A 27,760-nucleotide genomic window follows, 5' to 3' on the forward strand; every position below is an offset into this window, starting at 1 on the left:
TACTTTTGTGTCTTTTTTTTTTTTTTTTTTTTTTTTTTTTTGAGAGAGAGAGAGCGAGTGAGCGAGCAGGGGAGAGGAGCAGAGGAAAAAAGGGAGAGAATCTTAAGCAGTCTCCATGCCCAGTGCAGAGCCCGACAGGGATTGATCCCACAACCCTGGGATCATGACCTAAACCGAAATTAAGAGCCGGATGCTCAACTGACCGAGCCACTCCAGCACCCCTTTTGTGTCTTTTTTATATGTGATATACCCTAATATTTTCCACTCTTTTCCTTTAAAAGCAAAGTTGGTTGTAACCCATTAAAATTGCTTTCATGTGCCAGTATTGGGAATCATGGTCTGTAATCCATGGTCTCTAATACTTCCTTGTATGTTTCTTTTAACTATACTAAACTATTTTTGCTGTTGCCTATACATTTCTTTTCCTTTTCCCATTTGTTGTACCCTCTATCTAGATTTGTCTACAATTTATGCAATTCTACCCAGTCTTTACCAGACTTTAATAAGATACCTTCTCCAAAAAGCCTTTTCTTTCCCTGCCAAAAGAATGGTTTCCACTTTTGTGCTACAGAAGTATTTATATACAGCTTTACAGCATTATCAACATTTCACTTGTTACTACCTGAAAAAATGCTGGGCAACCCTGAACTTAATTAGTAATCAGGATTAATAATTGACATACTAAGGTCTAACAGTAGAAAACAATTTATTTAATAAAAAACTTCAAGTAATTTTTAAGGAACATGTGAGGTGAGGTAGAAGCAACAATTTTAACACATTTAACATTCATTAAAAAAAAAAATACAACCTTGAGAGAGATATCCTCCCACAGAAGATGGATACAGTAAAGTTAAAATTGATCACCATTTACTTAACTTAAGCATTTTGAGGCAATTATTTTACAAAAATATCTTTATTCCCAAGAAAAAAAGAGAGAGAGAGAGAGAGAGAGAGACTGAGTAGTGTTTCAAAACAAAGGGTCATATGAACAATAGGTAAAAATAAACTTTTTATCATCAATTCAGCAAACAAAACTTCTCAAAAGAATTATTTTCTTTTATGTCAAAATCTACTGAAAATAACAAGTGGGAGATTAAGGGGCAATCAGGAATTAGGGAGAAATAATAAATTTATAATTAATAGTTTAAAAGACTAGATTTAAAGTAAAAATATACCTTATACCAAAAAGCAATAGTCAGGGGAAAAATCCTGAAAAATGGTCTTTGGATCAGAGATCTCAAAACACAGAAAAGAATCACACCTGTGTCCTCATCATCATAAGGCTGTGCTTAGGTAATAAAAACAAATAATTTTCTTTCCCTAATCTCTTAAAGAATGAGCAAAATATGATAAAAACCTATAAAATCAAATTAGTATTGAAATTTTAGTCTTAAAGTTTCTCAGATCCTAGAGTTAATCCATCAATAAAGCTGGTAAAAATTTGTCAAACTCTTTCTAGGTCACACAAAAACATACTTATAGTACGTATAAACATACTTTTCAGTTTTGGGTACACTTATACTGAAACAATACTGTGTTAAATTCTGCATAGTGATAGAACTTTATGTTTAGAAGATTATACCAAAAAAAAAAAATAAACAAAAAACTGGAACTCTGAGCAGAGTACATTTTACATTATTTCATATCCTTGGGATAAAAGTGATCTTCATAGTCTAATCAGACACTTTTCACAGCATATCCAAATTACAAATAACAGGTAATATTATTATTATTATTATTATTATTATATTATTATATTATTATATTATTATATTAATATAATATAATATTATATATATAATATAATATTATATTATTATATTAATATAATATTATTATATTATTATATTATAATAATATTATTATATTATTATATTATTATAATAATAATAATATTATTATTACCATAGAGAAGATCACTATGCCAGTGAAAGAAAAGCAAGGAAAACAGCGCTTTATCTTCTTTGAAAACCACCTAATACATGACAAAGACTTTCATGTTCCTCTGATGGAAGATCCATGATGTAAAATAAATTAAGGAAGATATACTTAACACAAAATGGAATTGCAGGAAGACATTTATGACATTATTCAACATTTTGTAATTTGGTTTAAAGAAGTGCTAAATGGATAATAATGTACCTAAGCAATAAGGTTTATATATCATAGCCTAAGACCTTCATATAATTTTTTAAAAGATGATTTATCTTAATAACCCATAATATGACTAGGAATAATTCTCCATTTTTTAATTCTTTCAATTTAATTTTTCCACACGAAAGCACGAGCAGGGGAGGCGCAAAAAGAGGGGACTGACTCAGAGCTCAGTCTCACAGATTGGATCTCATAATCGTGAGATCATGAACTAAGTCAAAATCAAGAGTCCAGATGCTTAACTGACTGAGCCATGCAGGCACCCCTTTTTGTTTATATTAATGTTCTGTTCCAGATTAAAGAAAAATAATTATAAATTATTGTGAGAGGATCCAGAAGGGGTAAGAAACATGCATTCTGCTCCTAGGGCAGCAGATCAAGTCCCTTTTCTTCCCTTTCTCCCTTCACAAATCATCCTTCTCCATCACCTTCATTATTTCAGTTTTTGCTTAAAATTACTTCCTGTGACAGGGCACCTGGGTGGCTCAGTTAAGTGTCAAACCTGATCTGAACTCAGGTCTTGATCTCAGGGTTGTGAGTTCAAGCCCCATGTTGGAGTCCACACTGGGCATGGAGCCTACTTAAAAAAATAATGATAAAGTAAAATAAAATAGGGGTGCCTGGGTGGCTCAGTCAGTTAAGCCTCTGATTCATGGTTTCAGCTCAGGTTACGATCTCACAGTTTGTGAGTTTGAACATCACGTTGGGCTCTGTTGGGCTCTGTGTGCATGGACAGTGCAGACCCTGCTTGGGATTCTTTCTGTCTCTGCACCCTCCCTGCTCCCTCTCTCTGTCTCTCTCTCAAAATAAATAAACTAAACTAAACTAAAATAAAAATAAAATAAAAATAAAATAAAATAATAAAGTAAAATAAAATAACTTCCTGACAATTGTTATCTCTCTTTCCTTTGTAAAATCAGGTCTTTGAAATATGCCCATAGAAAACACAGGACACTAAGTTTTAATTATACAAGTACATAAAATACTCACAAAGCACAAATGTGACCATATACAAAACAAAAAGGATATTAATTTTTCTGAGTTTAGATGATGAAGTAACTTCCCCAAAGGAGGATAGCGGTTTAGTGAGGGTACACATCCCAGAAGAATCAGTTTATGTTTGGCTCTGGTTATAGCAACATTAAGACGTCGCCAATCTCTCAGGAGTTCACCAAGCTGAAAGAAATAATTTTCAATTTATTTGAGTTTTCTTATATATTTAAGTTTGTTATAGCAAAGAACAGTTTGTTGCGAACTATTTTCCTAATTTAAGCATATAGTGGAGAAAAGATTCACCAACACATTTAAAATTCTATAGGCAGTTGGAAAAACTTGTTCACAACACCAACTTACAAATATTTTATCTTGGGTGCAATATCCTAGCTATAATTTAAGGAACTGAAGCTATATCCACTCATTATAACATTGTTGGTTACAGCAATAAAAACTTGTAATAGCAGAAGACTCAGAGGAATGATTAAACTGACTGGGTAGCTTCGTCGGTTAAGGATCCAACTTCAGCTCAGGTCATGATCTTGTGGTTCCTAAGTTCAAGCCCTGCATCTGGCTGTCTGCTTTTTCCACAGTGGCTACACCAGTTTGCATTCCTACCAACAGTGCATGAGGGTTCCTTTTTCCCCACATTCTCACCAACACCTGTTTTTCCTTGTGTTTTTGATTTTAGCCATTCTGACAGGTGTGAGGTGATACCTCATTGTGATTTTGATTTTGATTTCCTTGATAATTAATGTTCTTTTCATGTGTCTATTGGCCATCTGCGTGTCTTTGGAGAAATGTCTATTCCTGTTTTCTGCCCATTTTTAAGTTGGATTGGTTTTTTTGGTGTTGAGTTGTATACAATTTGGGTTTTTTTTTTTTTTTGGTAACCTATAATTCCTTTATGCAAACAGATATGAATCAGTATTCATATTTCCTTTTTTTTACACAGAAGGTAATGTATATACTCTAACGGGCTTTCCTTTGTTCACTTAAAAAATAGCTTACAGATCTTTCCATGTCGATACACAGAAAGAGACTTCATTCTGTTCTTACAATTGCATAGTTTCTTATTGTATAGAAGTGTCATGGTTTGTGTGTATGTGCATATCTATCAAAATATCTATCTATATAGACATATGTATATGTTTTCATGTATATGTGTTTTTAGTGTTTATTTTTGAGAGAGGGAGAGAGAGAGAGCATGAGTAGGGGAGGGGCAGAGAGAGGGGGCAGACAGAGGATCCGAATCAGTCTCTGTGCTCACCAGAATGGAGGTTCCTCAAAAAATTAAAAATAGAATTACCATATGATCCAGTAATTTCACTACTTACTAGGTATTTAACCAAAGAATACAAAAACACTAATTTGTATGTACCCTAATGATTATTAAGCATTATTTACAACAGCCAAATTATGGAAACAGCCCAAGTACCCACTGATAGATCAATGGATTGGTATGTATACATATGGAATACTTGTGAGCCATAAAAAAAGAAAGAAATCTTGCCATTTGCAACAGCATGGATGGATCTACAGGGTCTAATCCAAGTAAAATAAGTCACAGAAAGACAAATACTATATTATTTCACTCATATGTGGAATTTAAGAAACAAAACAAATGTACAAAGAAAAAAGACAAACAAAAAACCAGACTGTTAACTCTTAAAAACCAAACTGGTGGTTACCAGAGTGGAGGTGGGTAGAGGGATATATGAAATAGGTAAAGGGAAGTAGGAGTACATGATCACCATGGGCACTGAGTAATGTATAGAATTGTTGAATCACTGTATCACAAACGTGAAACTAATATAACACTGTATGTTAACTATACTGAAATTAAAATTAAAAAATAAAAAACAGGGGCACTTGGGTGGCTCAGTTGGTTGAGCATCTGACTTCAGCTTGGGTCCGTGATCTCATGGTTCATGGGTCCAAGCTCCATATCAGGCTCTGTGCTCACAGTGTGGAGCTTGTTTGGGATTCTCTCTCTCTGCCCTTCCCCAACCACCACACATGTGCATGCATGCTCTCTATCTCTCTCTCAAAATAAATAAACAAACATTAAAAAAAAATTCAGATTATCTGTAAAGGTGAGAACTGAGTGGAAGAGGAACTGGTAGAAAGGAGACTTTTTACTACATATATTTTTAGAACCTTATGAAGGTATCTCATATAATCTAGAAACAGGAATCAAAAGAGGTAAAAATGCAAAAAACAAAACAAAACAAACAAACAAACCCTGGAATTATATATAAAATTAAGAGTATATCGAAGGAAGCCTCTATGTTTAAAATGCCCCAAACACAACAGCCAAAAGATGGAAGCAACCCAAATATTCACTGATGGATGAGCAGACAAACAAAAGGTGCCCTTTCCATGCAATGCAATATTATTCAGCCTTAAAAAGGGACAAACTTCTGACATACTACACAGTGGATGAACCTCGAAAATACCACGCCGAATGAAACAAGCCAAGTACAAAAGGACAAATACTGTACAAGTCCACTTAAATGAGGTGACTATGGCAGTCAAATTCAGAGACATAAAGCAGAATGATGGTTACCAGAGACTGGAGGGACAAAGAATTGGAAGGTTGTTATTCATGGGTATAGAGTTTCAATTTCTCAAAATGAAAAAGTTCTGGAGATCTGTTGCAAAACACTATGAATAAACTTAACACCACTGAACTGTATGTTGAAAAATGGTGATGATTTAAAATTTTACATTACATTTTTACCACAACCTAAAAAAAAGAAAAGAAAAAAATGTCCCAAACAAATCAGAAGAAAATACAATGAACTCACAGGTCCATCTTTATTACTTCTAACAAAAGTTACTAGAATGATACTTTTGTCTCTTCCTTGGTATTTGTCTACGGTGTTAACTTCAACCATTCCAATAGAAGAATGGGACAATAAATCATTGATGATCTTTAACTGCTGCCTGTATGGTGCAATAATACCAATATCAGTGGGTTTACATCCAGCCTAAACAGAAAAAAAACACAATGAAAATGAAAATCCTGATTTCTGTTAAAGCTTTACTAAACTTATTAAATGTGTGCCCAATTAATGTTTATAACAGATCCTCTTGTTGCAAGGAGTAAATACAATTGCTAAATTTGCTCTAAATCTATATCTGTATTTCCTGAGATTAAATAATTTCCTCAGGGCGCCTGGGTGGTTCAGTCGGTTGAAGGATCCAACTTTGGCTCAGGTCATGATCTCACAGTTCATGTGAGTTTGAGCCCCACATTGGGTTCTGTGCTGACAGCTCCGAGCCTGGAGGCTGCTTCAGATTCTGTCTCCCTCTTTCCCTGCCTCACCCCTGCTTGTGCTCTGTGTCTCTTAATGAATAAACATTAAACAAAATTTTTAAGTAATTTCCTCAAACATGGCTCCCTTGATTTTTATTGATTCATGGCAGTATAATGGTTTGCATGCCACTACAACAGTGCTGCCATTTAAAAAAAAAGTACAAAAAATACATTACACCCTGCTATCCCTTACATTGAAGTTTCCAATCCCCAACCATACTGATCATACTGACTACAACCCTACATGACACAATCAGAATTATCTGATGTTACAAAAAATTAACCTAAATGGAAACCCAAATTACCATTATAAAAAATTATATCCTAGATAGTTTTCTCAAAACAACAAAAGCAATCAGGCTGCATCTTAATGAACAAGGATTAACGTTAATTCTTACGTTCCTTGCATTCTAACATTATACTGCATTTCACTTTAATATTAATTAGCCCTCAAAATTAAAATTTAAATTACCTTAATAAACATTGAAGTCAGGAAAACTATTAGTTTGGCTTCTGTTATATTGCTCACACCACCCTTTTCAACTTGTTCTGGTGCTGGAACCTAAAAAGAAAAATAGGTTAAGAGTACTGTCAGTACACAGGTAGCCATAGAGACTAAACAACCAGTTGTGGAGACCAGTGAAAAATATTGTCACTTTAAAAACTGAAGGTAAAAGATGGGGTGCTCAGGTAGCTCAGTTAGTTAAGCACCCAACTCTTGATTTCAGCTCAGGTCATGATGCCAGGGGTCCTGGGATTGAGACTCGTGCTCAGCATGGAGCCTGTTTGGGATTCTCTCTCCTCCTCCCCCTCTCCCCCACTCACTCTAGCTCTCTAAAAAAAATTAAAAATAAAAGTTGAAAGTAAAAGAATAAAAATGAATGACATTAGCCACTTTCAGAAAGTCACCCAGAGGCAGCCCATCTTAAACATCCTACAGTTCAGATTAAAATCTCTGTGAAAGCTGACCACACATTGGGCTTCCCATAACGTCCTTTGTTATCTCCCAGTTTATAAGCATCAGAAGCTAGAAAAGATAAGTAACTTGCCCAAGACTTCACAATAAATCATAGCACTAGGATTCAAACCTAGATCTGACCCTAATATCTGTTCTCTTTCCATATTCTTGTTGCCTTTTATTTTTTACTTTTATAATTTACTTATTTTTAAATTTACATCCAAATTAGTTAGCATATAGTGCAACAATGATTTCAGGAGTAGATTCCTTAGTGCCCTTACCCATTTAGCCCATCCCTCCTCCCACAACCCCTCCAACAACCCTGTTTCTTCTCTACATTTAAGACTCTCTTATGTTTTGTCCCCCTCCCTGTTTTTATATTCTTTTTGCTTCCCTTCCCTTATGTTCATCTGTTTTGTATCTTACAGTCCTCATATGGGTGAAGTCATGATATTTGCCTTTCTCCAACTGACTAATTTCGCTTTGCATAATACCCTCTAGTTCCATTCACGTAGTGGCAAATGGGAAGAGTTCATTCTTTCTGATTGCCGAGTAACACTCCATTGTATACAGATATACACCACATCTTCTTTATCCATTCATGAGATGACAGACATTTGGGCTTTTTCCATACTTTGGCTATTGTTGATAGTGCTGCTATAAACACTGGGGTGTGCATGCCCCTTTGAAACAGCGTACCTGCATCTCTTGGATAAATACCTAGTAGTGCAATTGCTGGGTTGTAGGGTAGTTCTATTTCTAATTTTTTGAGAAACCTCCATACTGTTTTCCAGAGTGGCGGCACCAGCTTGCATTCCCACCAGCAATGCAAAAGAGATCCTCTTTCTCCACATCCTCGCCAACGTCTGTTGTTGCCTGAGTTGTTAATGTTAGCCATTCTGACAGGGGTGAGGTGATATCTCACTGTGGTTTTGATTTGTATTTTCCTGATGATGAGTGATGTGGAGCATTTTCTCATGTGTCAGCTGGCCATCTGGATGTCTTCTTTGGAGAAGTGTCTATTCATGTATTTTGCCCATTTCTTCACTGGATTATTTGTTTTTTGGGGTGTTGAGTTTGGGAAGTTCTTTACAGATTTTGGATACTAACCCTTTATTGGATAATGTTATTTGTAAATATCTTCTCCCATTCCGTCGCTTGCCTTTTAGTTTTGCTGATTGTTTCCCTCGCTGTGTAGGAGCTTTTTATTTTGATGAGTTCCCAGTAGTTCATTTTTGCTTTTGTTTCCCTTGCCTCCGGAGACGTGCTGAGTAAGAAGTTGCTGCGGCCGAGGTCAAAGAGGTTTTTGCCTGAATTTTCCTCTAGGATTTTGATAGCTTCCTGTCTTACATTTAGGTCTTTCATCCTTTTTTTTTTTTCAACGTTTTTTTATTTATTTTTTTTTGGGGGGGACAGAGAGAGAGACAGAGCATGAACGGGGGAGGGACAGAGAGAGAGGGAGACACAGAATCGGAAACAGGCTCCAGGCTCCGAGCCATCAGCCCAGAGCCCGACGCGGGGCTCGAACTCACGGACTGCGAGATCGTGACCTGGCTGAAGTCGGACGCTTAACCGACTGCGCCACCCAGGCGCCCCTCATCCTTTTTTGAGTTTATTTTTGTGTAACAAAGTGGTCCAGGTCCATTTTTCTGCATATCACTGTCTAGTTTTCCCAGTACCATTTGCTGGAGACCGTCTTTATTCCATTGGATATTCTTTCCTGCTTTGTCAAAGATTAGTTGGCCATACATTTATGGGTGCATTTCTGGGTTCTCTATTCTGTTCCATTGATCTGAGTGTCTATTTTTGTGCCATCTTGTTGCCTTTTATACAAATAATGAAGCCCATAGTTCCCCAGGTTCTACCATCCCCGGTAAAACTCTCCAAGGACTATTTTGTTCCTACATAATTCTTAAGTAATCTTGATGATGACGTTGATTATACATTATTATTATTAGTATTAGTATTAGTATTGATTACAGTAGGCCCCATTGCCCAACATGGGGCTTGAACTTAGGACCCTGAGATCAAAAGTCACATGCTCAGGGCACCTGGGTGGCTTAGTCAGTTGATCATCCAACTGCAGCTCAGGTCATGATCTCATGGTTCCTCAGTTTGAGCCCCTCATGGGGCTCACTGCTGTCAGTACAGAGCCTACTTTGGATCCTCTGTCTCCTTCTCTCTCTGCCCCTCCCTGGCTTGTACTCTCTCTCTCAAAAGTAAATAAACCTTAAAAAAAAAAAAAAAAAAAGAGTTACATGCTGTGCTGACTAAGTCAGCCAGGCAACCAAATCTTGATTATTTTTTTACTTAGTTTTTTGCATTATTTTAACGTTTATTTATTTTTGAGACAGAGAGAGACAGAGCATGAACGGGGGAGGGGCAGAGAGAGAGGGAGACACAGAATCAGAAGCAGGCTCCAGGCTCCGAGCCATCAGCCCAGAGCCCGACGCGGGGCTCGAACTCACGGACTGCGAGATCGTGACCTGGCTGAAGTCGGACGCTTAACCGACTGCGCCACCCAGGTGCCCCTAGTTTTTTGCATTATTTTAAAAGTTTATTTGAGAGAGAGAGAGAGAGAGAGAGAGAGAGAGAGAGAGAAGAAAGCATGCATACACATGGGGGGAGGGGCAGAGAGAGAGGGAAGAGAGAGAATTCTGCAATGACAATGTACAGCCCGATGCTGGGCTCAAACCCACAAACCATGAGATCATGACCTGAGGTGAAGTCGGATGCTTAATGGACTGAGAGACCCAAATGCCCCAATCTTGATTATTTTTAATACATTTTATTTGGATTCTTGATGCTAAGAAAGAAAAAAACTGAGTAGCAAAAACAAAAAATGATTGGTGAGGAAAATAATTGTAAATTATAACTAAAAAATTGGAATTGAGGTTTCTAAATGTAATCATTTGTGAAATCAGTTTACTGAAAAAATTTCCCAGAGCCCACTTGCCCCTATTTATTACTCCTTGAACCTGAAATGTTAAGGGCAATATCCAAGAGAATGAAAATTCCATCATGGTACACAGTGGGGTCCTATTTTTATTCTTATTCATTAAAAAAAATTTTTTTTAATGTTTATTTCTTTTTCAGAGAGAGAGAGAGAGAGAGAGAGAGAGCGAGACAGAGCACGAACAGGGGAGGAGCAGAGAGAGAGGGAGACACAGAATCTGAAACAGGCTCCAGGCTCTGAGCTGTCAGCACAGAGCCTGATGCGGGGCTCGAATTCACAAACCATGAGATGACCTGAGCCGAAGCCAGACGCTCAACTGACTGAGCCACCCAGGCGCCCCTCTTACTTACTTACTTATTTTTAAAGTAAACTCTATGCCCAATGTGGGGCTCAAACTCATGACCCTGAGATCAAGGGTTGCATGCTCTACAGACTGAGACAGCCAGGCTCCCCTGCAAGAGGGGCCCTATTTTTAACAAAGCTGACTCCACTGATCATAATAACAAAAGATATAATTATTTTATACTATATGCATACATATAATTGATAACTATTCTTATCTGAAGTCATATAAAGACTTCCAAATCAAGTGCTGGGAAGCACTATATAAAACACACTATTGAAGTACAAGGTTAAAACTTTTTCTTAGTCCCTAGAAGAATCAAGTCATTTAAAGTCCTTGTGAAGATTTTCGTTTAATGACAAGTTTGTAAAGAGGTCTTTATGTGCATATGTGGAGGCAAGAGGTGGTATTTGGGAAATATCTGTACTGTCAAGCTCAATTTTGCTGTGAACCCAAAACTCCTCTAAAAAAATAAAGTCTCCATTTGTAAACCCAGCCCTTTGATAACATCAATGCCAATTTCTTTTCTAAGAAATGTAATTATACACTTGAGTTCACTTTCTTTTCTTTTTTCTTTTTTTTTTTTTTTTGGTTAACTTTCTAGCTTTCCTACTTTAAAAGTCAATTTTGACATCTATTAATTCCCAGAATAAAGTGCCTTCCAAAGATACTGGGTCAATAGAAAGAAGATTCTTTTGTGTTGAAGTAAAAGAAATACACTAGTTTTAACTGGTAAGTTCTATTAAAGCATTCACTATTACAAACTCAAGAATTTGGGGCGCCTGGGTGGTGCAGTCGGTTAAGCGTCCGACTTCAGCCAGGTCACGATCTCGCGGTCTGTGAGTTCGAGCCCCGCGTCAGGCTCTGGGCTGATGGCTCAGAGCCTGGAGCCTGTTTCTGATTCTGTGTCTCCCTCTCTCTCTGCCCCTCCCCCGTTCATGCTCTGTCTCTCTCTGTCCCAAAAATAAATAAATGTTGAAAAAAAAAAAAAAACTCAAGAATTTAAATAACAGGACTTGAGGTGCCTGGGTGGCTCTGTCAGGTAAGTGTCATACTTCAGCTCAGGTCATGATCTTACAGCTCATGGGTTTAAGCCCTGTATTAGGGTCTGTGCGGACAGCTCAGAGCCTGGAGCCTGCTTCCCATTCTGTGTCTCCCTCTCTCTCTGTCCCTCCCCCCACTGATTCTCTGTTTCTCTCAAAAATACATAAAACGTTAAAAACAGTTTTTTAATGTTATAAACAAACAAACAAACAATAGGACAAAAGGAGAAAAACCAAAGAAAATACTTAGGTTTTGTTGTTGTTTTTACCTTATCTGTATTAAGAAAACAAACAGGATTGTTTGGCTCAAATACTCCAATCATCCAAGGATTTTCAGAATAATCAGCATAAAATTCCAGTTCCAGCTTTACAGCTTTAAAGTTAGGTAGGTTTATCACTGCATTGGCCACTTTGTCTGATCCACACTCCAGCTTTCCTTCATATGTCAGTTTATTACTTAAGGACATAATTTTACTAAGGGAATTACAAAAATAATTTTAGTTCTGGTAGATGAAAACGAACATAAAAATCACTCATAGCTGACACTCTTAGAAATACCTGTTCATTCTGTACTGCACAGTTAATTGTACAACAGCATTCTTATTCTGTTCCAGCCTCTTGAATAAGCTTTCACTCATGCCAAGAGCTCTGTCAACAAATCAAATTCAGGCTTATCAGTATACTGAAATGGTTCCTTAGGAAGAATCTAATTTAAAATTAAAATGTCAATGTCTGCTTACCTTGCTTCATGGTTTAGCACCAAGGGAGGAAGCTGCTGATGATCCCCTACCAACACAAATCTTTGCGAAAAAAAAAGTGGCCCTAGGCAGACTGGTTGGCTAATTTGAGAGGCTTCATCCACAATACAAAAATCAAAAGTTTTACGAGAAAATATTGGATGGTTTATTCCCATACACGTTGTTGCAACTATACGCTAAAAACAAAGAAAATAGATCAGTTATCTAATATATATAAGAAACATAACTTGCTTTTCCCATTTTTTAAATTAAAGGCTCAAAAAGAAGATTTTTGTCCCAAACAACAGGAATCCCACAATATTATTTAATTCTGAAACATTTACAGTATGCAAGAAAAATTTAATTTTTTACTACAAATTGAAAAATCAAGTAAATTTTCTGGACACTATAACAGTGCTCAAATTGGGATATTTCCCAACGAAAATCTGAAACATTCAAGAGGCAGTAAGTTCATTTTTTTAAAGTTTTTATTTATTTAGTTAAGTAATCTCTACACCCAATGTGGGGGGCTCTAACTCACAACTCAGAGATCAAGAGTTGCATGCTCTTCCAACTGAGCCAGGCAGGCACCCGGATAATTTTTTTTAAATGTGAACCAGGAGTTCACTTCTGGGAAGCTGGAGTACTTTTCCTCCGTCCTCCCACAAAGCACACAACTAAAAATTCTAAAACATTATATATAAAACAAACATAAGAACTCTGAAAGGTGGAGTAAAGGTAGACTAGTTGGACACCTTGGGACCCAAGGAACAGCACAGAAGTTTGTTCCCTGGATTTTCTTTTGGCCTCACATATCCCAGCTTTGGAGCTGAAGAAGCCAGTGACCCAGGGGCGCCAACGGGTGCAGACAAAAAAACCTCAAACAAAAGCCAAAGGAACAGGAAAGACAAAGCCTTGTATGCAGAAAACTCGTATACAGCCACTCTATCCTAGCCAAATACCACAGAAAACACTGTGATCTTACATAACCCCCACCGATGCCAGCAAAGGCACCCCAATATCCTACTGAGGTAGTAACAGAGAAGCCAAGCAGGGAGACGGGACTTTCATCCCTGCTAGTTGATAATAAGCGCTCACCATAAAATGTCAGTGGAGACCATGTGGGGAACCTAGACATCCACCCCATCCAGCAGGAACGAGGAGCCCCCACCCCATGTGTTAACAGAGGCTGAATGGTAACCTGCATTTCAACTCTCACCTGGCAGCAATGAGGTGGCATACACTCCTGCCCTATCAGAGTAGTGTCAGGGGAAAGTCAGCTTAAACAGAAGTTTTAAATAATATAATATAAAAGTGTTCTGGTTTCACCAAAACTAGGAAATCTAGGAAAATCTCAAACTGAATGAAAAAGAGACAGTTAATAGATGTCAACTCCAAGGATGAAACAGACGTTAGAATTGTATAACAAAGATTTTTTTTAATTTTTAAATGTTTTTTTATTTTTATTTTTTATGTTTATTCGTTTTTGAGAGTGAGAGAGACAGAGCACAAGCAGGGGAGGGGGAGAGAGAGAGGGAGACACAGAATCTGAAGCAGGCTCCAGGCTCTGAGCTATCAGCACGAAGCCCTACACAGGGCTCAAACCCGGAACCGTAAGATCATGACCTGCACCGACACCTGACGCTTAACCAACTGAGTCACCCAGGTGCTCCAAAAGTTTCTCTTTTTAAGTTTATTTTCAAATTTCTTAGTAATCTCTACACCCAATGTGGGGCTTGAAATCACGACCCCAACCAAGATTAAGAGTATATGACAAGGATTTTAAAGCAGCTGTGATAAAAATGTTTCACTGAAAAGCTATGAACATACTTGAATCAAATAAAAAAATACAAAGTCTCAACAAAGAAATAGAAGATGAAAGCAAAAGCAAATTGAAATTTTAGAACTAAAAACACAATAACTGAAATTTTAAAATCATGGGGCGCCTGGGGCTCAGTCGGTTAAGCGTCTGACTTTTGATTTCAGCTCAGGTCACGATCTCATGGTTCTTGAGTTCAAGCCCAGTATAGGGCTTCAAGCTGCCTATGTGGCGCCTGCTTGGAATTCTCTCTCTCTCTCTCTCTCTCTCTCTCTCTCTCCCCATCTCTTTCTGTCCCTTCCCTGCTCGCTCGCTCTCTCTCTCAAAATAAATAAACTTTAAAAAAAAATTTAAAAATCATGGAATAGACTCAATAGCAGGGGACAGGGGAAAAAATACAGTGAACCAAGAGACAGAAAAACAGAAATTATACAGGCCAAATAACAGAAAGAAAACAGACTGAGGGAAAAAAAAATGAATCTAGTGGAACTATCAAAAAATCCAACATTTGTGTCTTCACAGTCCTACAGGGAGAAAATAAAAAGGAAAGAGCTGAAAAAGCACTAGAAGAAATCATGGCTGAAAAAGCAATCCTGTCTGAAAATGTCCCAAGTTTGACAAGAGACATTAAATCTATATTAAATCTATAGGTTCAATAAGCTGCGAAAACTTCAAATGTGATAAATAGAAAAGAAAAAACACTACAATACACACCATTATTAAAATTCTAAAAACTAAGAGAAAAAAATCTGGAAAGGAGTCCAAGAAAATAACAACTTGCTATAGGGGAAAATATTCTAATTCAAATGTCAGTATATTTCTCATTAGAAATCACAGAATACTTAAAAAAAAAAAAATCATGGAATCCTTAAAAAAGTGGTAGAATATTTTTCCAGTACTAAAAGAAAACAAATTATTTACCCAGAATCCTATAAGTAACAAAATAATCCTTCAGAGATGAAGACATTCTCACAAGGAAGGAAAACTAAGAGAATTTGTTGCCAATAGACCCACTACCCTAAAAGAATGGATAAAGGAAGATCTTTAAACAGAAAAGAAATAATAAAAGAATGCAAATTTGGAGGGAACATCAGGAGAGAAGAACATAGTAAACAAAAATATGGATAAATACAATAGGTTTTTCATTTCTTCCAAATTATGTTTCATGGTTGAAGCAAAAATTAGAACACAGTCTGACACAGTCTATGTAGGAGGAATATTTAAGACAATCATAAACAGGAGAAGGTAAGGGACATAAATGGAAGTAAGGTTTCAAACTTCACTAGCACTAGTAAAATGACATAATCAATGGACTGACTATACGTTATGTATATACAATGTAATGCTTAGATCAACAGAGCATCCACTAAAAGCTATTCAAAGTGATACACATAAAAACACTATAGAGAAATCAAAATAGAATTCTAAAAAGTGTTCAAGTAACCCATAAGGCAGGAAAAACAAAACAGAATCAAAAAAGAGAGAGAAGCACCCAGCTGGCTCAGTCAGTAGAGTGTGTGACTCTTAATGTCTGGGTTATGAGTTCAAGCCCCATGTTGGGCAAAAGGATTACTTAAAAACAAAAACAGAAACAAAAACAAACCACTAAACATACAACTACCAAATGATCCAGAAATTGCACTCCTGGGCATTTATCCAATAGACTTAGGTTCACACAAAACCCTGTACGTGATTGTCTCCAGCAGTTTTATTCATAATAGCCAAAAACTATCCAGATGTTTTCAGTGATTGAATGGTTAAACAAACTGTGGTACATCCATACAATGGAACAATACTCCCCAGTAAAAAAACCCAACTATTGACACATTCAACAATCTGAATCTCCAGGGCATTAGACTAAGTGAAAAACACCAACCCCAGAAGATTACATATTATACGATCTCATTTATATAACATTCTTGAAATGACAAAATTGTGGAAATGGAGAACAGACAAGTGGTTATTAGGGGTTAAGGAGGGGGTGGGGCAAAAAAGAAGCGGGTGTAGTTGTAAAAGTGCAACACAAGTAATCCTTGTGGTAAAGGAGCTATTCTGAAGGAGCTATTCTGTACCCAGACAGTATCAATGTCAATATCCTAGTTCTTTACTAGTTTTGTAAAATGGTGCCATTGGGCAAAGGATATACATGATGTCTATTATTTCTTACTACTGCATGCAAATCTATAGTTATCTCAAATACTAAGTTTAATTTTTAAAAAGTCAATCAGATATACATCTTAGCCACTTCAAAATTTTTCAATAACTGCTATAGACATTTGACAAAGGACTTGAAGGAACAGCCTATTACATTTACTTTAAGAGATTTTTTTCAGACAAAAATATCAGTTAATTCCAGAGGGGCACCTGGCTGGCTCAGTAAATAAAGCATATGACTCTTGATCATGGGGGTTGAGTTCGAGCCCCATCTTAGGGGTGGAGATTACTTAAAAATAAAATCTTTAAAAAAAAACAAAAAACAAAAACACTTCCCAGAAAAATATGTACAAAACATTAAATAATAAAAGCTAGGTTCTATATCAAAGTCTGGAAATACCTATAACAAGTCTGTTCATGTACCATTGCTTTGAATTTGAACTTGCTAAAAAATCCCGATTATTAGTAATATAATAACATGTAATATAATAATGTGTTTGGTGTTCCTCTGGGTTTCTGGCACAGAGCTCCTAAAACCCTTGGAATTTCCTGAGTGCAAGGGGTGAGAGGAATATCTTTTGTTATTCATAATAAATCCCTTTCAACCACACCTCAGTTTATGCTAATGAGATGGGAGTTGGTTGCCAGAGGAACAAACCTAGAGATTAAAGAGTCAAAACTTTCAGCTCCACCCCCTCCCCTCTACCTCAGGGAAGGGGAGAGGGGTGGGGATTGAGCTAATCACCAACCACCAATGATTTAATCAATCATGCCTACATGATGGAATCTTCATAAAAACCCTAAACAAAGGGGTTTGAAGAGCTTTTGGTTTGATGAACACCTGGTGTTGGGAAGGTGGTTCATCTGCAGAGGGCATAGAGCTCCATGCCCCTCTCCACATTCCTTACCCTATGCATCTCTTACATCTGGCTGTTCCTGAATTGTACCCTACATAATACATCCAGTAATATAGTAAGTAAAGCACTTACTTGAACTCTGTGAGCCATTCTAGCAAATTCTCGACCCAAGGAGGGGGTCATGGGAACCGCAATTTATGCCTGGTTATGCAGATAACACAGAAGGCCCAGATTTACAACTGAGAACTGAAAGGGGTAGTACAATCTTATTGGGACTGAGCCCTAACCTGTGGAATCTGCACTAACTCCAGGTAGTTAGTGTCAGAAGTGTTTTTGAGTAGAGAGCAACAAGTTTGCCTTTATTAGGATATTTTAATCTAGAAGATGGGAGCCCTGAAGAAGAAACCAGAAACCTCGTCTCATTTCAAAAGCAAACAGTAAATTATAAATTAATAAATTGGTCAACGTGACTGAATTTCCCAGAATGCCATTACTCCAATCACTCTAGCTGCAAAAATTACTGTTGGCATTATCATGCAATAATTGTACTTACATGACTATTGTAGAGTTCTTCTAGAAGAGCTAAGGATGTAATGGACTTGGATCGGCAAACTTCCTCCTCTGTGAATTTCTGGATGTCTAGATGTACCTTCTGAGTCTGACCCAAACGCAAAAATCCTATTTTAAACTTTGCTAACTTCAAAAGAATATTGTCAACTGCAGAGTGTGTATAGCTGGTCAACAAAACACTAAAACCACAGGCATAGAGAATTCTTACCTAATAGTGAATAAAAGAAAGGAAAATAGCATTATTTTTAATTCCAGATAATTTTTAACATGCTTATATTTTTCAAACAGAATCAGAAAACTTAATAGTTAGGAAGCATATCTTAAGAGCTGAGCCAAGGTAACTTTTTATTAAGTTAAAGTGTTTTATGACAAACAATCACATGGCATTATTGTTATTAAGGATATGTTAATAACATATTATTAGTGATAATAAAATTGAATACATATGAACTTTGAATAGTGCCTTGCACACAGTATTAATCGATAAATATTTGTTGCCATCATTTTGGTTATTCTAAGATTAGCACAGAAATTTACTGACATGGAGGGAGAATACCAGAAAAATCTATTTCAACCACTCCTATATAATTTACCATTTTTATTTAGTTTATTGTTTAATGTTTATTACTAAATATTTATATTTATATATTCTATAAATAATTATATTTGTTATATAAATATTAGATTTATAAATATTTTATATTTACACATATTTTAAAATTTTTTAATATTTTTAAATATTTAAAAATTTAAAAATATTTAAAAATGTATAAATATAACATTATATTTATAATATATAAACATATATTATATAATATTTAAATATATATAAATATTTATATTTATATATATTATTTATTATTTTTGAGAGACAGGAAAAAAGTGTGCACACATGCACGTACATGCAAGCAAGGGAGAGGCAGAGATAGGGAGACAGAGGATCTGAAGCAGTCTCTGTGCTGACAGCAGAGAGCCTGATGTGAAGCTTGAACTCACAAACCACGAGATCATGACCTGGGCCCAAGTCAGATGCTTAGCCGACTGAGCCACCAGGCATTTTTTAAAGGGAAGGAAAACATACAATGACATACATGCCACCAAGAGAAAGAGATCTCAGACAATCCTAAATGCAGGAAACCTACAACATGATTACAATTTTTTGTGACTTAGTTTTTCTATTTCTCCTGTCATTCTAAAAGGTTAATTTGAAATGAAGACTTGATTTAAAATTCAGCCCTTTTGATAGCAGACATCACACTGTCTGAACTGAGAAGCTGATTTAAATACTTAGTTTCTAAGCAAAAGAATAATAACCTTACAAGAGTACATATGGTAGTTGTTTTTCCTGTTCCAGGCATGCCCACGATGAGTGTGTAGTCTTTTGAAAGAAGTACCTTTTTCATTGCTTGCCTCTGAGGTTTATTCAAACCTGCATTTAAATTTTAAAATAATGGGAAAAAGAATGTTGGATTTCAGTGAGCAAATTAACTAGAAGAAAAGTAGCCTTGGGGTGACTGGGTGGCTCAGTCCATTAAGCCCCGTCTACGGCTTAGGTCATAATCTCACAGTTTATGAGTTCAAGCCCCACATCGGGCTCTGTGCTGACAGTGCAGCCTGGAGCCTGCTTCAGATTCTGTGTCTCCCTCTCTCTGCCTCTGCCCTGCTCACACTCTGTCTCTGTCTCTGTCTCTCTCTCTCTCTCAAAAAAGAAAGAAGCCTCTATTCAAGTCTGTTCTTCAATACATCTGTTTCTTTCTTTCTTTTCTTTCTTTTCTTTCTTTCTTCCCTCCCTCCCTCCTTCCTTCCTTCCTTCCTTCCTTCCTTCCTTCCTTCCTTTTTTAAATGTTTATGCATTTTTGAGAGAGAGATATAAAGCACAAAGAGAGGAAGGGCAGAGAGAAAGGGAGACACAGAATCTGAAGCAGGCTCCAGGCTCTAAGCTGTCAGCACAGAGCCCTATGAGGGGCTTTAACTCAGGAACTGTGAGATCATGACCTGAGCTGAAGGTAGATGCTTAACCGACTGAGCCACCTAGACACCCCCAATAGGTCTTTTCAAAATAAGAAAATGTGACAGTGATGTTAAAGTGTATATATATGTAAACTGTTTCCTAAAAGAATCTGTCCAAAAATTATAACTGCAAGTTAAATAAATAACACGACAGACTATGGCATACATTACATTATAAATACAACCAAGAACAATGGTAGAAGACATGCTCATTATCACATACCTTTCAGAATGCAGGCAACTGTATCCTTTGCATCACGTGGAAGAACAGAACTGAGGTAGGATATAAACTGAGGTTCACGAAAGTCAATGATCAAATCTCGAAGTTTCTGACTGACAAGGAAAAAAAATGCTTTTAGTAATATTCCTTAGGAAAGTGGGGTAAATTTCAGATTTATTCATTGTTACAAACCTGACACGAGTATTTTCCATCAATTTAGAAAGATTTCCTAATGGGGTATCTATATCACAATTCTTTTCTTCCTGGTCCAATCTGAACAAAGTTGATTCTGGGAGTACTGACAAGTTCCTACAACAGCAAAACACATGTACATAAATGTTTTTCGTTTAACACGGTCAGTCTATGTAAGAAATACACTGCTGTTTGCTAAGAGTAAATGGGCCAGAATAGCTATTAAAAATGGCTACTAGGCCCTAAAATTCATACTTGCCAATCAAAGACTATAGAAGAAGGGTGGACTGGCAGGAAAAGAGAGAAAAGTAGGGTACAAGACACTAAGGTCAAAGCAGTTAATCAGGAACCTACATCTGCTGACAATTCACTAGGCCTTGGTTTACAGTCTAGCCTGGGCTCACCACCCCCAGAAGGATCCTGAACACATGGCCCCTCTCTCTTCTAGCCTGGAGCACAGGTCTCTTTCCTGATGCCTTCTCCCACTCTTCCTCCAGCTCCTCAAACCCTAGGGTTCCTTCCATGGTCCTGTATACTGCTCTTCCTTGGAATTTCCCTTTGGTTCCAAGCCCTTATGTGGCTCTGACCTCATATTCCTCTTCCAACTGGTTGCTCACCCAAGCTTCAGGTTTGGATATCCAGCAGGCAGCAGTATCTTTCCACGTAGCCAAACCAAGGCTATGAAACTGAATATATTCAAAACTGAACAAATCTTCATCCCTGCTGAACCTGATCCTCATTCTGTGGTTCTGATCCCAGTTAATAGCACTTGCTTCTATACCACTGCTTTATTCTTCCCTCTCCCTTAACCTCACCCTCTTCCCAACCTGCATATTCAACCAGCATACATTGTAAAAGGAGAAAATGAAATGGTGAGAGCTCAGAATAAGCTTCATAGCTGACAAAGGGGGTCTAGCCTGCCTGCCATTCATGTGGTTGTGAGAACTAGATCAGATTATGTCCACATGAGCATTATAAAACAGAACATGCTAGATAAATGTTTGGCAGTTCGGTAGCTCCTCAAAATATTAAACTCAAAATAGTGCATAGCCCAGCAATACCACTGGTAGGTACCTACAAAGGAAAATAAAAAATATATTCACATATGGGGCGCCTGGGTGGCTCAGTCAGTTGAGCATCCGACTAGCTCAGATCATGATCTCACGGTTCGTGAGTTCAGGCCCTTCATCGGGCTCTGTGCTGACAGCTCAGAGTCTGGAGCCTGCTTCAGATTCTGTGTCTCCCTCTTTGTCTCTGCCCCTCAAAAATAAAGAAAACTAATAAAAAAATATTTAAAAAATATATATATTCACATAAAAATTTGTATGTGTATATTTATAGCAACACTAGCTATAACACCCAAAATGTGAAAACAAGTCAAATGTCAATCAGCTGATAAATGGAGGAGCAAAATGTGGCCTATCCACATAACAGAATATTATTCAGACATACAGAAATAAGGTACTGGTAAATGCCAAAACTTAGATGAACCTCATAAACATTATACCAAGTAAAAGAAGCTAGGCAATAAACAACAACAACACATATTTTGATTCTATTTATATGAAATATCCAGACTAGATGCATCCATAGAGACAGAAAACAGAATAGTTGTTGCCAGGGACTGAGGGGAGATAGACTGCTTAATGGGAATGTTTCCTTTCAGGGTGATGAAAATACTAGATAGAAGTGACAGTTACACAATATACTGTGAATGTATTAAAGGTCACTGAACTGTATGTTTTTAAATGGCTAGTGGTTAATTTTGTGTTATGTGAATTTTACATTTTTTTTAAGAAAAGGGAATGAAGTGGGGCACCTGGCTGGGTCAGTCGGCGGAGCATGCAACTCTTGACCTAGAGGTGGAGAGTTCAAGCCCTAGGTTGGGCATAGGGATTAGTTAAAAAAAAAAAAAAAAAAAAAAAAAAGGAAGGAGTTGGGGAATGAAGTATTGACATGTGCTACTCCATGAAGATGAATCTCAGTAACAGTATGCTACGTGAAAAATGCCAGTCACAAAAGACCACATATTGCATAATCCCATTTATAGGAAATGTTCAGAACAGGCACATTTAGAGAGACAGAAAAGAAACTGGTGACTCCCTAGTGTAGGGGGTGTGAATACCAAAGGGTACAAGGATTCTTTCTGATGTAATGAAAATATGCAAAAACTGACTTTGGTGATGGCTGCACAACTCTAAGGATATACTAAAAACCATGGAATTGTATACTTTAAACGAATGACTAGTATAGTATGTAATTTACATATCAATAAAGCTGTTACCCACCCCCTCCAACGGAACTTTTCATTACCTGTCTAATAAACAGGTTACTGATGTCATGTTAATCTCCTTCACATATCCCCTAGACAAAGCAAACAGTGTTCTCTCTTCTCCACTTAAAATAACTCTATCACCTGCCATTAGATTTGTGATAGGCATGGCACCATTTTTACGTTGAAAATTATGTAAATATTGCCCATCACAAACTGTCTTTACACGTTCTGTTCTAATCAGGTTTCCAATGCAGTTGCCACTCTCTTCCCTATGAAACAGAGAGAAAGAGAAAAAGCTTCCATTTACATCATATATATAAATACTGTATTTGCATTTTTCCACAATTTACTTGTTCCTTTGACCCCTGGAAGTTATAATGGTAACAATGAGTCCATCATTTTTACATTTTCTACAATCTACATTGAAGTGTTAGAAATGCTAAGGAAACATTCTGTTAGTTTTAAAATAATCTCTCACCAAACCATCCCTAGACAAGTGCTAGGAAGCACATCGCTTGTTGTACCCACAGGCTGGTTTCTCTGAACAACATGTATCAGCACTTTGAACTCTGAACAATACCTCAACTTCATATGCTGATACATGTAACATTACAGAAAGCAAATGGTAATAACGTTTCCTGAACCTGATGTGAAGAAAATAGTGCCTATTTCTTTAGTATTTATAAAAGGATTTGTAATTATTCTTATTAAAATAATGGCAAGCAAACTGATAATTCCACTGTTTCTAAGAGATAAGTATTAAGCATTTACAATCTCTCAGGCACTACTATTAAATACTATACAACTTCAGAAGCTTGTTGGCATGTACACTTGACACATTCACTATACTTATGGAGTCTATCAAAAGCTACTTACACTTTATCCACTGTAATGACTCCTTGTGTTAAAATTTACTATTAAGAAAATGATTCAATTATTTCTAAAGTCACATTAAAATCAATATTCATTCTCAAAAGTTATAAACAAGTAGATCAAAAGCAACTAAATACTAAAGAAAAATACTATGTAAAGATAACAAAATTACTTATTTATAAGCAACTTGTAAAAAAACAGATATCACAAAATGACTAACCAACTTTAGAAAATTTGAATCCATATTTATAAAGCAACTTGTAAAAAAACAGATCTCACAAAATGAAAGATGGACCAACTTTAGAAAATTTGAATCTGTATCAGAACTTACTAAATATATAAACTTTATAAAATACTAAGTGAAACTTCATTAACTTGTACTCTACTAGGATGGTAAAATTCACCTTATGATATATTAAACTTTATGCTCTTTTCAATGATAAACAAGGACTTACCAATAATTTTTAAAATAAGATTTCTCAAGTCATATTTAACCTACTAAAAGTAACAATTGTGCTCTACTTAGAAATAATTCCTTCATAGCCATCTAGAGTTGGCATGAATATATGAAACTGCACATCTCTGAAATGTTATTACATATCCTGACATTTTTCCAAATGTCATCCCATTAGCTAATATAAGTTACTGACGTTTTACTGTATTAAATGGACCACTCACATTTCTGAAGCAGGCATTAACCATATATGTTGGTGATTCTTTTTATTATCCTTTGATTGTGACTCCAGGGTTAACATTAGACACCAAAGGCTGAAATACTCCAAGTGTGAAAGCTTCAGATGTTGGGTTTCTTCTTTTATTTTGGGCAGCATGCCAATCGGGACTGAACTGTCATCCATCTGTTGTTCAACTGCTCTAAAGATATAGCTCCAAGTCAGAGATGTATATAAAATATTAGACTGGCTAGCTATAAAAATGAGGCTATTTCTAAAATAAGCACATGTATATGATGATCACCATAGCTTATAACCAAAGCTCCTAATTTTCGTTAAAAGTCATTTCAACATGTTATAAGCAAAATGGCTTTTTATAAAACAAAATGCATAAGAAACCCAGTACTGCATTATTTTGCTTTTAAGGACTATCACCCTAACTTAAGTTTGGGATACTCTAGTTTTCATTCCTATATGTAGCAAATCTTGGCTTTTTATACAATTGCATTTCTCAAAATCACAATATTGTACATCCAGCTCTGTATCATAAGAATGTCAACATAAAAACATGGAGAATTGTATGGAATATAAATTCTGCTTAATACTAATTTTGAGATTATTGTATAGAAATAAATGTTATAGAGGCATACAAAACATAAAGAATAAAATAAGATTTCTTCTGCCTTTAATAGATCATTTATTTGATAAAATACTTTTAAAAGTCCTTTATGGGGACCTGGGTGGCTCAGCTGGTTAAGTGTCTGACTTTAGCTCAGGTCATGATCTCAAGGTTCGTGGGCAGCCTGGAGCCTACCTCTGATCTGTGTTTCCCTCTCTCTGCCCCTCCCCCACTCACACTCCGTCTCTCCCTCTCAAAAATAATAATAATAATAAACATTAAAAAAATTAAAAAGTAAATAAATAAAAGTGCTTTATGTGGGAGCGCTTGGGTGGCTCGGTTGTGTCCAACTTCGGCTTAGGTCATGATCTCATGGTTCATGGGTTCGAGCCCTGCAAACAGTTCTGTGCTGACAGCGCAGAGCCAAGAGCCTGCTTTGGATTCTGTGTCTCCCTCTCTCTGGCCCTCCCCTGGTCACGCTCTGTGTCTGTCTCAAAAATAAATAAACATTAAAAAAAAAAGTCCTTTATGTGAATAGACTGAATTAAAACTTTGGACTTAAAAGAACTTTGGTCTTGCTTTGATATTGTTTCCTACTCTGTATTTACATCTAACTACTTTTCTGTGTCCTTATGGCCTACGAAGGTCCATAAGACACCTAATAAACTCCCCATACATAGAAAAATACACATATAGGCACCTGGCTAGCTTAGTCAGTAAAGCATGCAACTCTTTATCTCAAGACTGGAAGTTAGAGCCCCATGCTGGGTATAGAGATCACCTAAAAAAAAAAAAAAAAAAAAAAAAAAAAAAAATCTTAAAAAAAGAAAAGAAAAATAGACATCTATAAACAAAACAAGTCTGTTGAATCATACTAAAAGAAACAATTTCCCTGTTTTTAACTAGACAAGGCATGAAATTAAAATAGCAACTAAGAACTGGAAGATTTCTTAAATATCATTTAAGAAAAGTTACTTAGAATTCCTATACTAATTCCCTTTTTCTCTTTTTAAGACTTTTTATTTTGGGGTACCTGGGTGGCTCAGTCGGTTGAGCGTCTGACTTCGGCTCAGGTCATGATCTCACGGTTCGTGAGTTTGAGCCCTGCGTTGGGCTCTGTGCTGACAGCTCAGAACCTGGAGCCTGCTTCAAATGCTGTGTCTCCCTCTCTCTCTCCCCCTCCACTGCTTGCACTCTCTCTCTCTCAAAAATAAATAATCATTAAATTTTTTTTAATTTTTTAAATTTAAATTATTATTTTTTTTTAATGTTTATTTGAGAAAGAGAGAGAGAAAGAGAGAGGACATCAGTAGGGGAGGGGCAGAGAGAGAGGGAGAAAGAGAATCCCAAGGAGGCTCCACTGTCAGTGCAAAGCCCGATGTAGGGCTCAACTCCACAAACAATGAGATCATGACCTGAGATGAAATCAAGAGTCAGACGCCCAACCAACTGAGCCGCCCAGGTGCTCCAAAGATTTTTTATTTTTAAGTAATCTGTACACTCTACATGGGGTTCAAACTTACAACTCCGAGATCAATTTGCATGTTGAGCCAGCCAGACCAGTTGAGCCAGCCAGACGTCCCTTAACCAGATTCCATTAAGTCCTAAAATTATATCATTTCCCCAGAAACTATTTGCAGCAAAAATAAGTAACCACTTTTGGAAAAAGCTTAGAATGCATTCTATTATTCCCCAAGGAAAAAGGCTGCTTACAAAATATGAACTGTGCTTTTATTCCCCCTACTCTCTTCATTTTAGGAATACTACCCATAAAGAAAAATAACTAAAATGAAATCATCAATGCCAGACCATACAACAAAGTTAAATCCTTTTAAGTTGAGTAAATACTTAACTGGAACAAATACTTTTGGAAGGCAATGTTTTTACCTGCTATAAAGAGCACAGTTGCCAACATGTGAACAGTATTTACAAGTTTGCTCTTCCTCAATTATTTGTGGCAAAGGAGCAAGGTTTGTCTTCTCCTTTCCAACAGAAGATTTGCTAATACGGTTAGACAAAGAGAATGCCATCTGGTTTCTTAGCCTTAATAATTCTATGGGGGAAAAAGGGGGGTAGTTTAAGAATTAAGTAAAGCTTATTACATATCCTTCTCACATAAAGCTTTCAGATTTAAAAACTTAAAATAAACAACATTCGTATTTCCCATTACACTAGAATAACCACTGTTAACAAATTGGCATATATTTCCTTCAACTTTTGCTCACTTGATAAGTTCTTTTAAACAACCATATATCTCATAAACAGTAAATATTGTGAAGTTGGTATTTATAATTAAATTTTAAGGATGAATACAGCTATCTAGAATGTCTCAAATATAAGACAGGAAGCTTAAAATAAATTTTTGAATAATAAAACTTTAAAAGGTTAATGTTTTCATCTATACAGTATATTGTTCAAATTCTTTTAAAAATATACCACAATCAATCAATCAATGAATCAATCAATCCACAACTACACATTACAACCTGTATTAGGCCTAGCAAATACAGTGGATACTGCCAGGTATATACACAGATTGCCAAAGGTTAAAGGAAAAAAACAAACAAAACCCAGGGAAGTAAATTGAGAGAGAACAGCTCAACCTCTTTTATCAAGATGTTTGGCAGGCACAGGGTACATGTGGCCAGTCTTGAGGTAAAGGAGCAGGCCGGCCTCTGGATCAGCTCTCCTCTCTTGACTTAGCAGTGTGTACAGAACAAGCTGTGAAAAAACATTGTACATTTTGTCAAATAAAACTTGAGCTCTCATATTTCCATGCATGTTTAGCAATCAACACATATTGTAATTTTAAAATCAAAAGGTCAATGAAGTTATTTCCATTTTGAAAACAATACAAGGCAAATTAGTAGAGGTAACAGGATAATTCAATGACAAATATTTAATTTCCACAACATGACCACTGTTTATACTTCTCAGTTTTACACCAAAAAGAAATACATAGAATTTTTCTTAGTAAATATTTAGATTTCCAAT

General features: G+C 36.4%; 1 protein-coding gene across 3 annotated transcripts in view; it reads right to left on the bottom strand.

The window, feature by feature from the left end:
• Positions 1-689: 689 nt before the first annotated feature.
• Positions 690-27,760, bottom strand: part of DNA2 (DNA replication helicase/nuclease 2) — a 54,654-nt gene continuing 27,583 nt past the window's right edge. For all 3 annotated transcript variants that reach the window (XM_045040059.1, XM_006937829.4, XM_019813187.3), the window contains 16 exons: positions 27,370-27,487; positions 26,654-26,819; positions 24,155-24,349; positions 22,642-22,872; positions 20,329-20,445; positions 20,140-20,249; positions 19,226-19,335; positions 17,890-18,114; positions 12,510-12,703; positions 12,328-12,417; positions 12,039-12,243; positions 6,942-7,031; positions 5,958-6,140; positions 3,184-3,330; positions 1,908-2,024; positions 690-1,725 (listed from right to left, as the gene is read on the bottom strand). In XM_045040059.1, the coding sequence (XP_044895994.1) occupies positions 1,956-2,024; positions 3,184-3,330; positions 5,958-6,140; positions 6,942-7,031; positions 12,039-12,243; positions 12,328-12,417; positions 12,510-12,703; positions 17,890-18,114; positions 19,226-19,335; positions 20,140-20,249; positions 20,329-20,445; positions 22,642-22,872; positions 24,155-24,349; positions 26,654-26,819; positions 27,370-27,487 (2,250 nt within the window). In that variant the 3' untranslated portion in view covers positions 690-1,725; positions 1,908-1,955. The remainder of the gene's footprint in view (positions 1,726-1,907; positions 2,025-3,183; positions 3,331-5,957; positions 6,141-6,941; positions 7,032-12,038; positions 12,244-12,327; positions 12,418-12,509; positions 12,704-17,889; positions 18,115-19,225; positions 19,336-20,139; positions 20,250-20,328; positions 20,446-22,641; positions 22,873-24,154; positions 24,350-26,653; positions 26,820-27,369; positions 27,488-27,760) is intronic.

Source organism: Felis catus, chromosome D2, assembly GCF_018350175.1.
Source record: "Felis catus isolate Fca126 chromosome D2, F.catus_Fca126_mat1.0, whole genome shotgun sequence".
In the NCBI taxonomy this organism is placed as follows: domain Eukaryota; kingdom Metazoa; phylum Chordata; class Mammalia; order Carnivora; family Felidae; genus Felis; species Felis catus.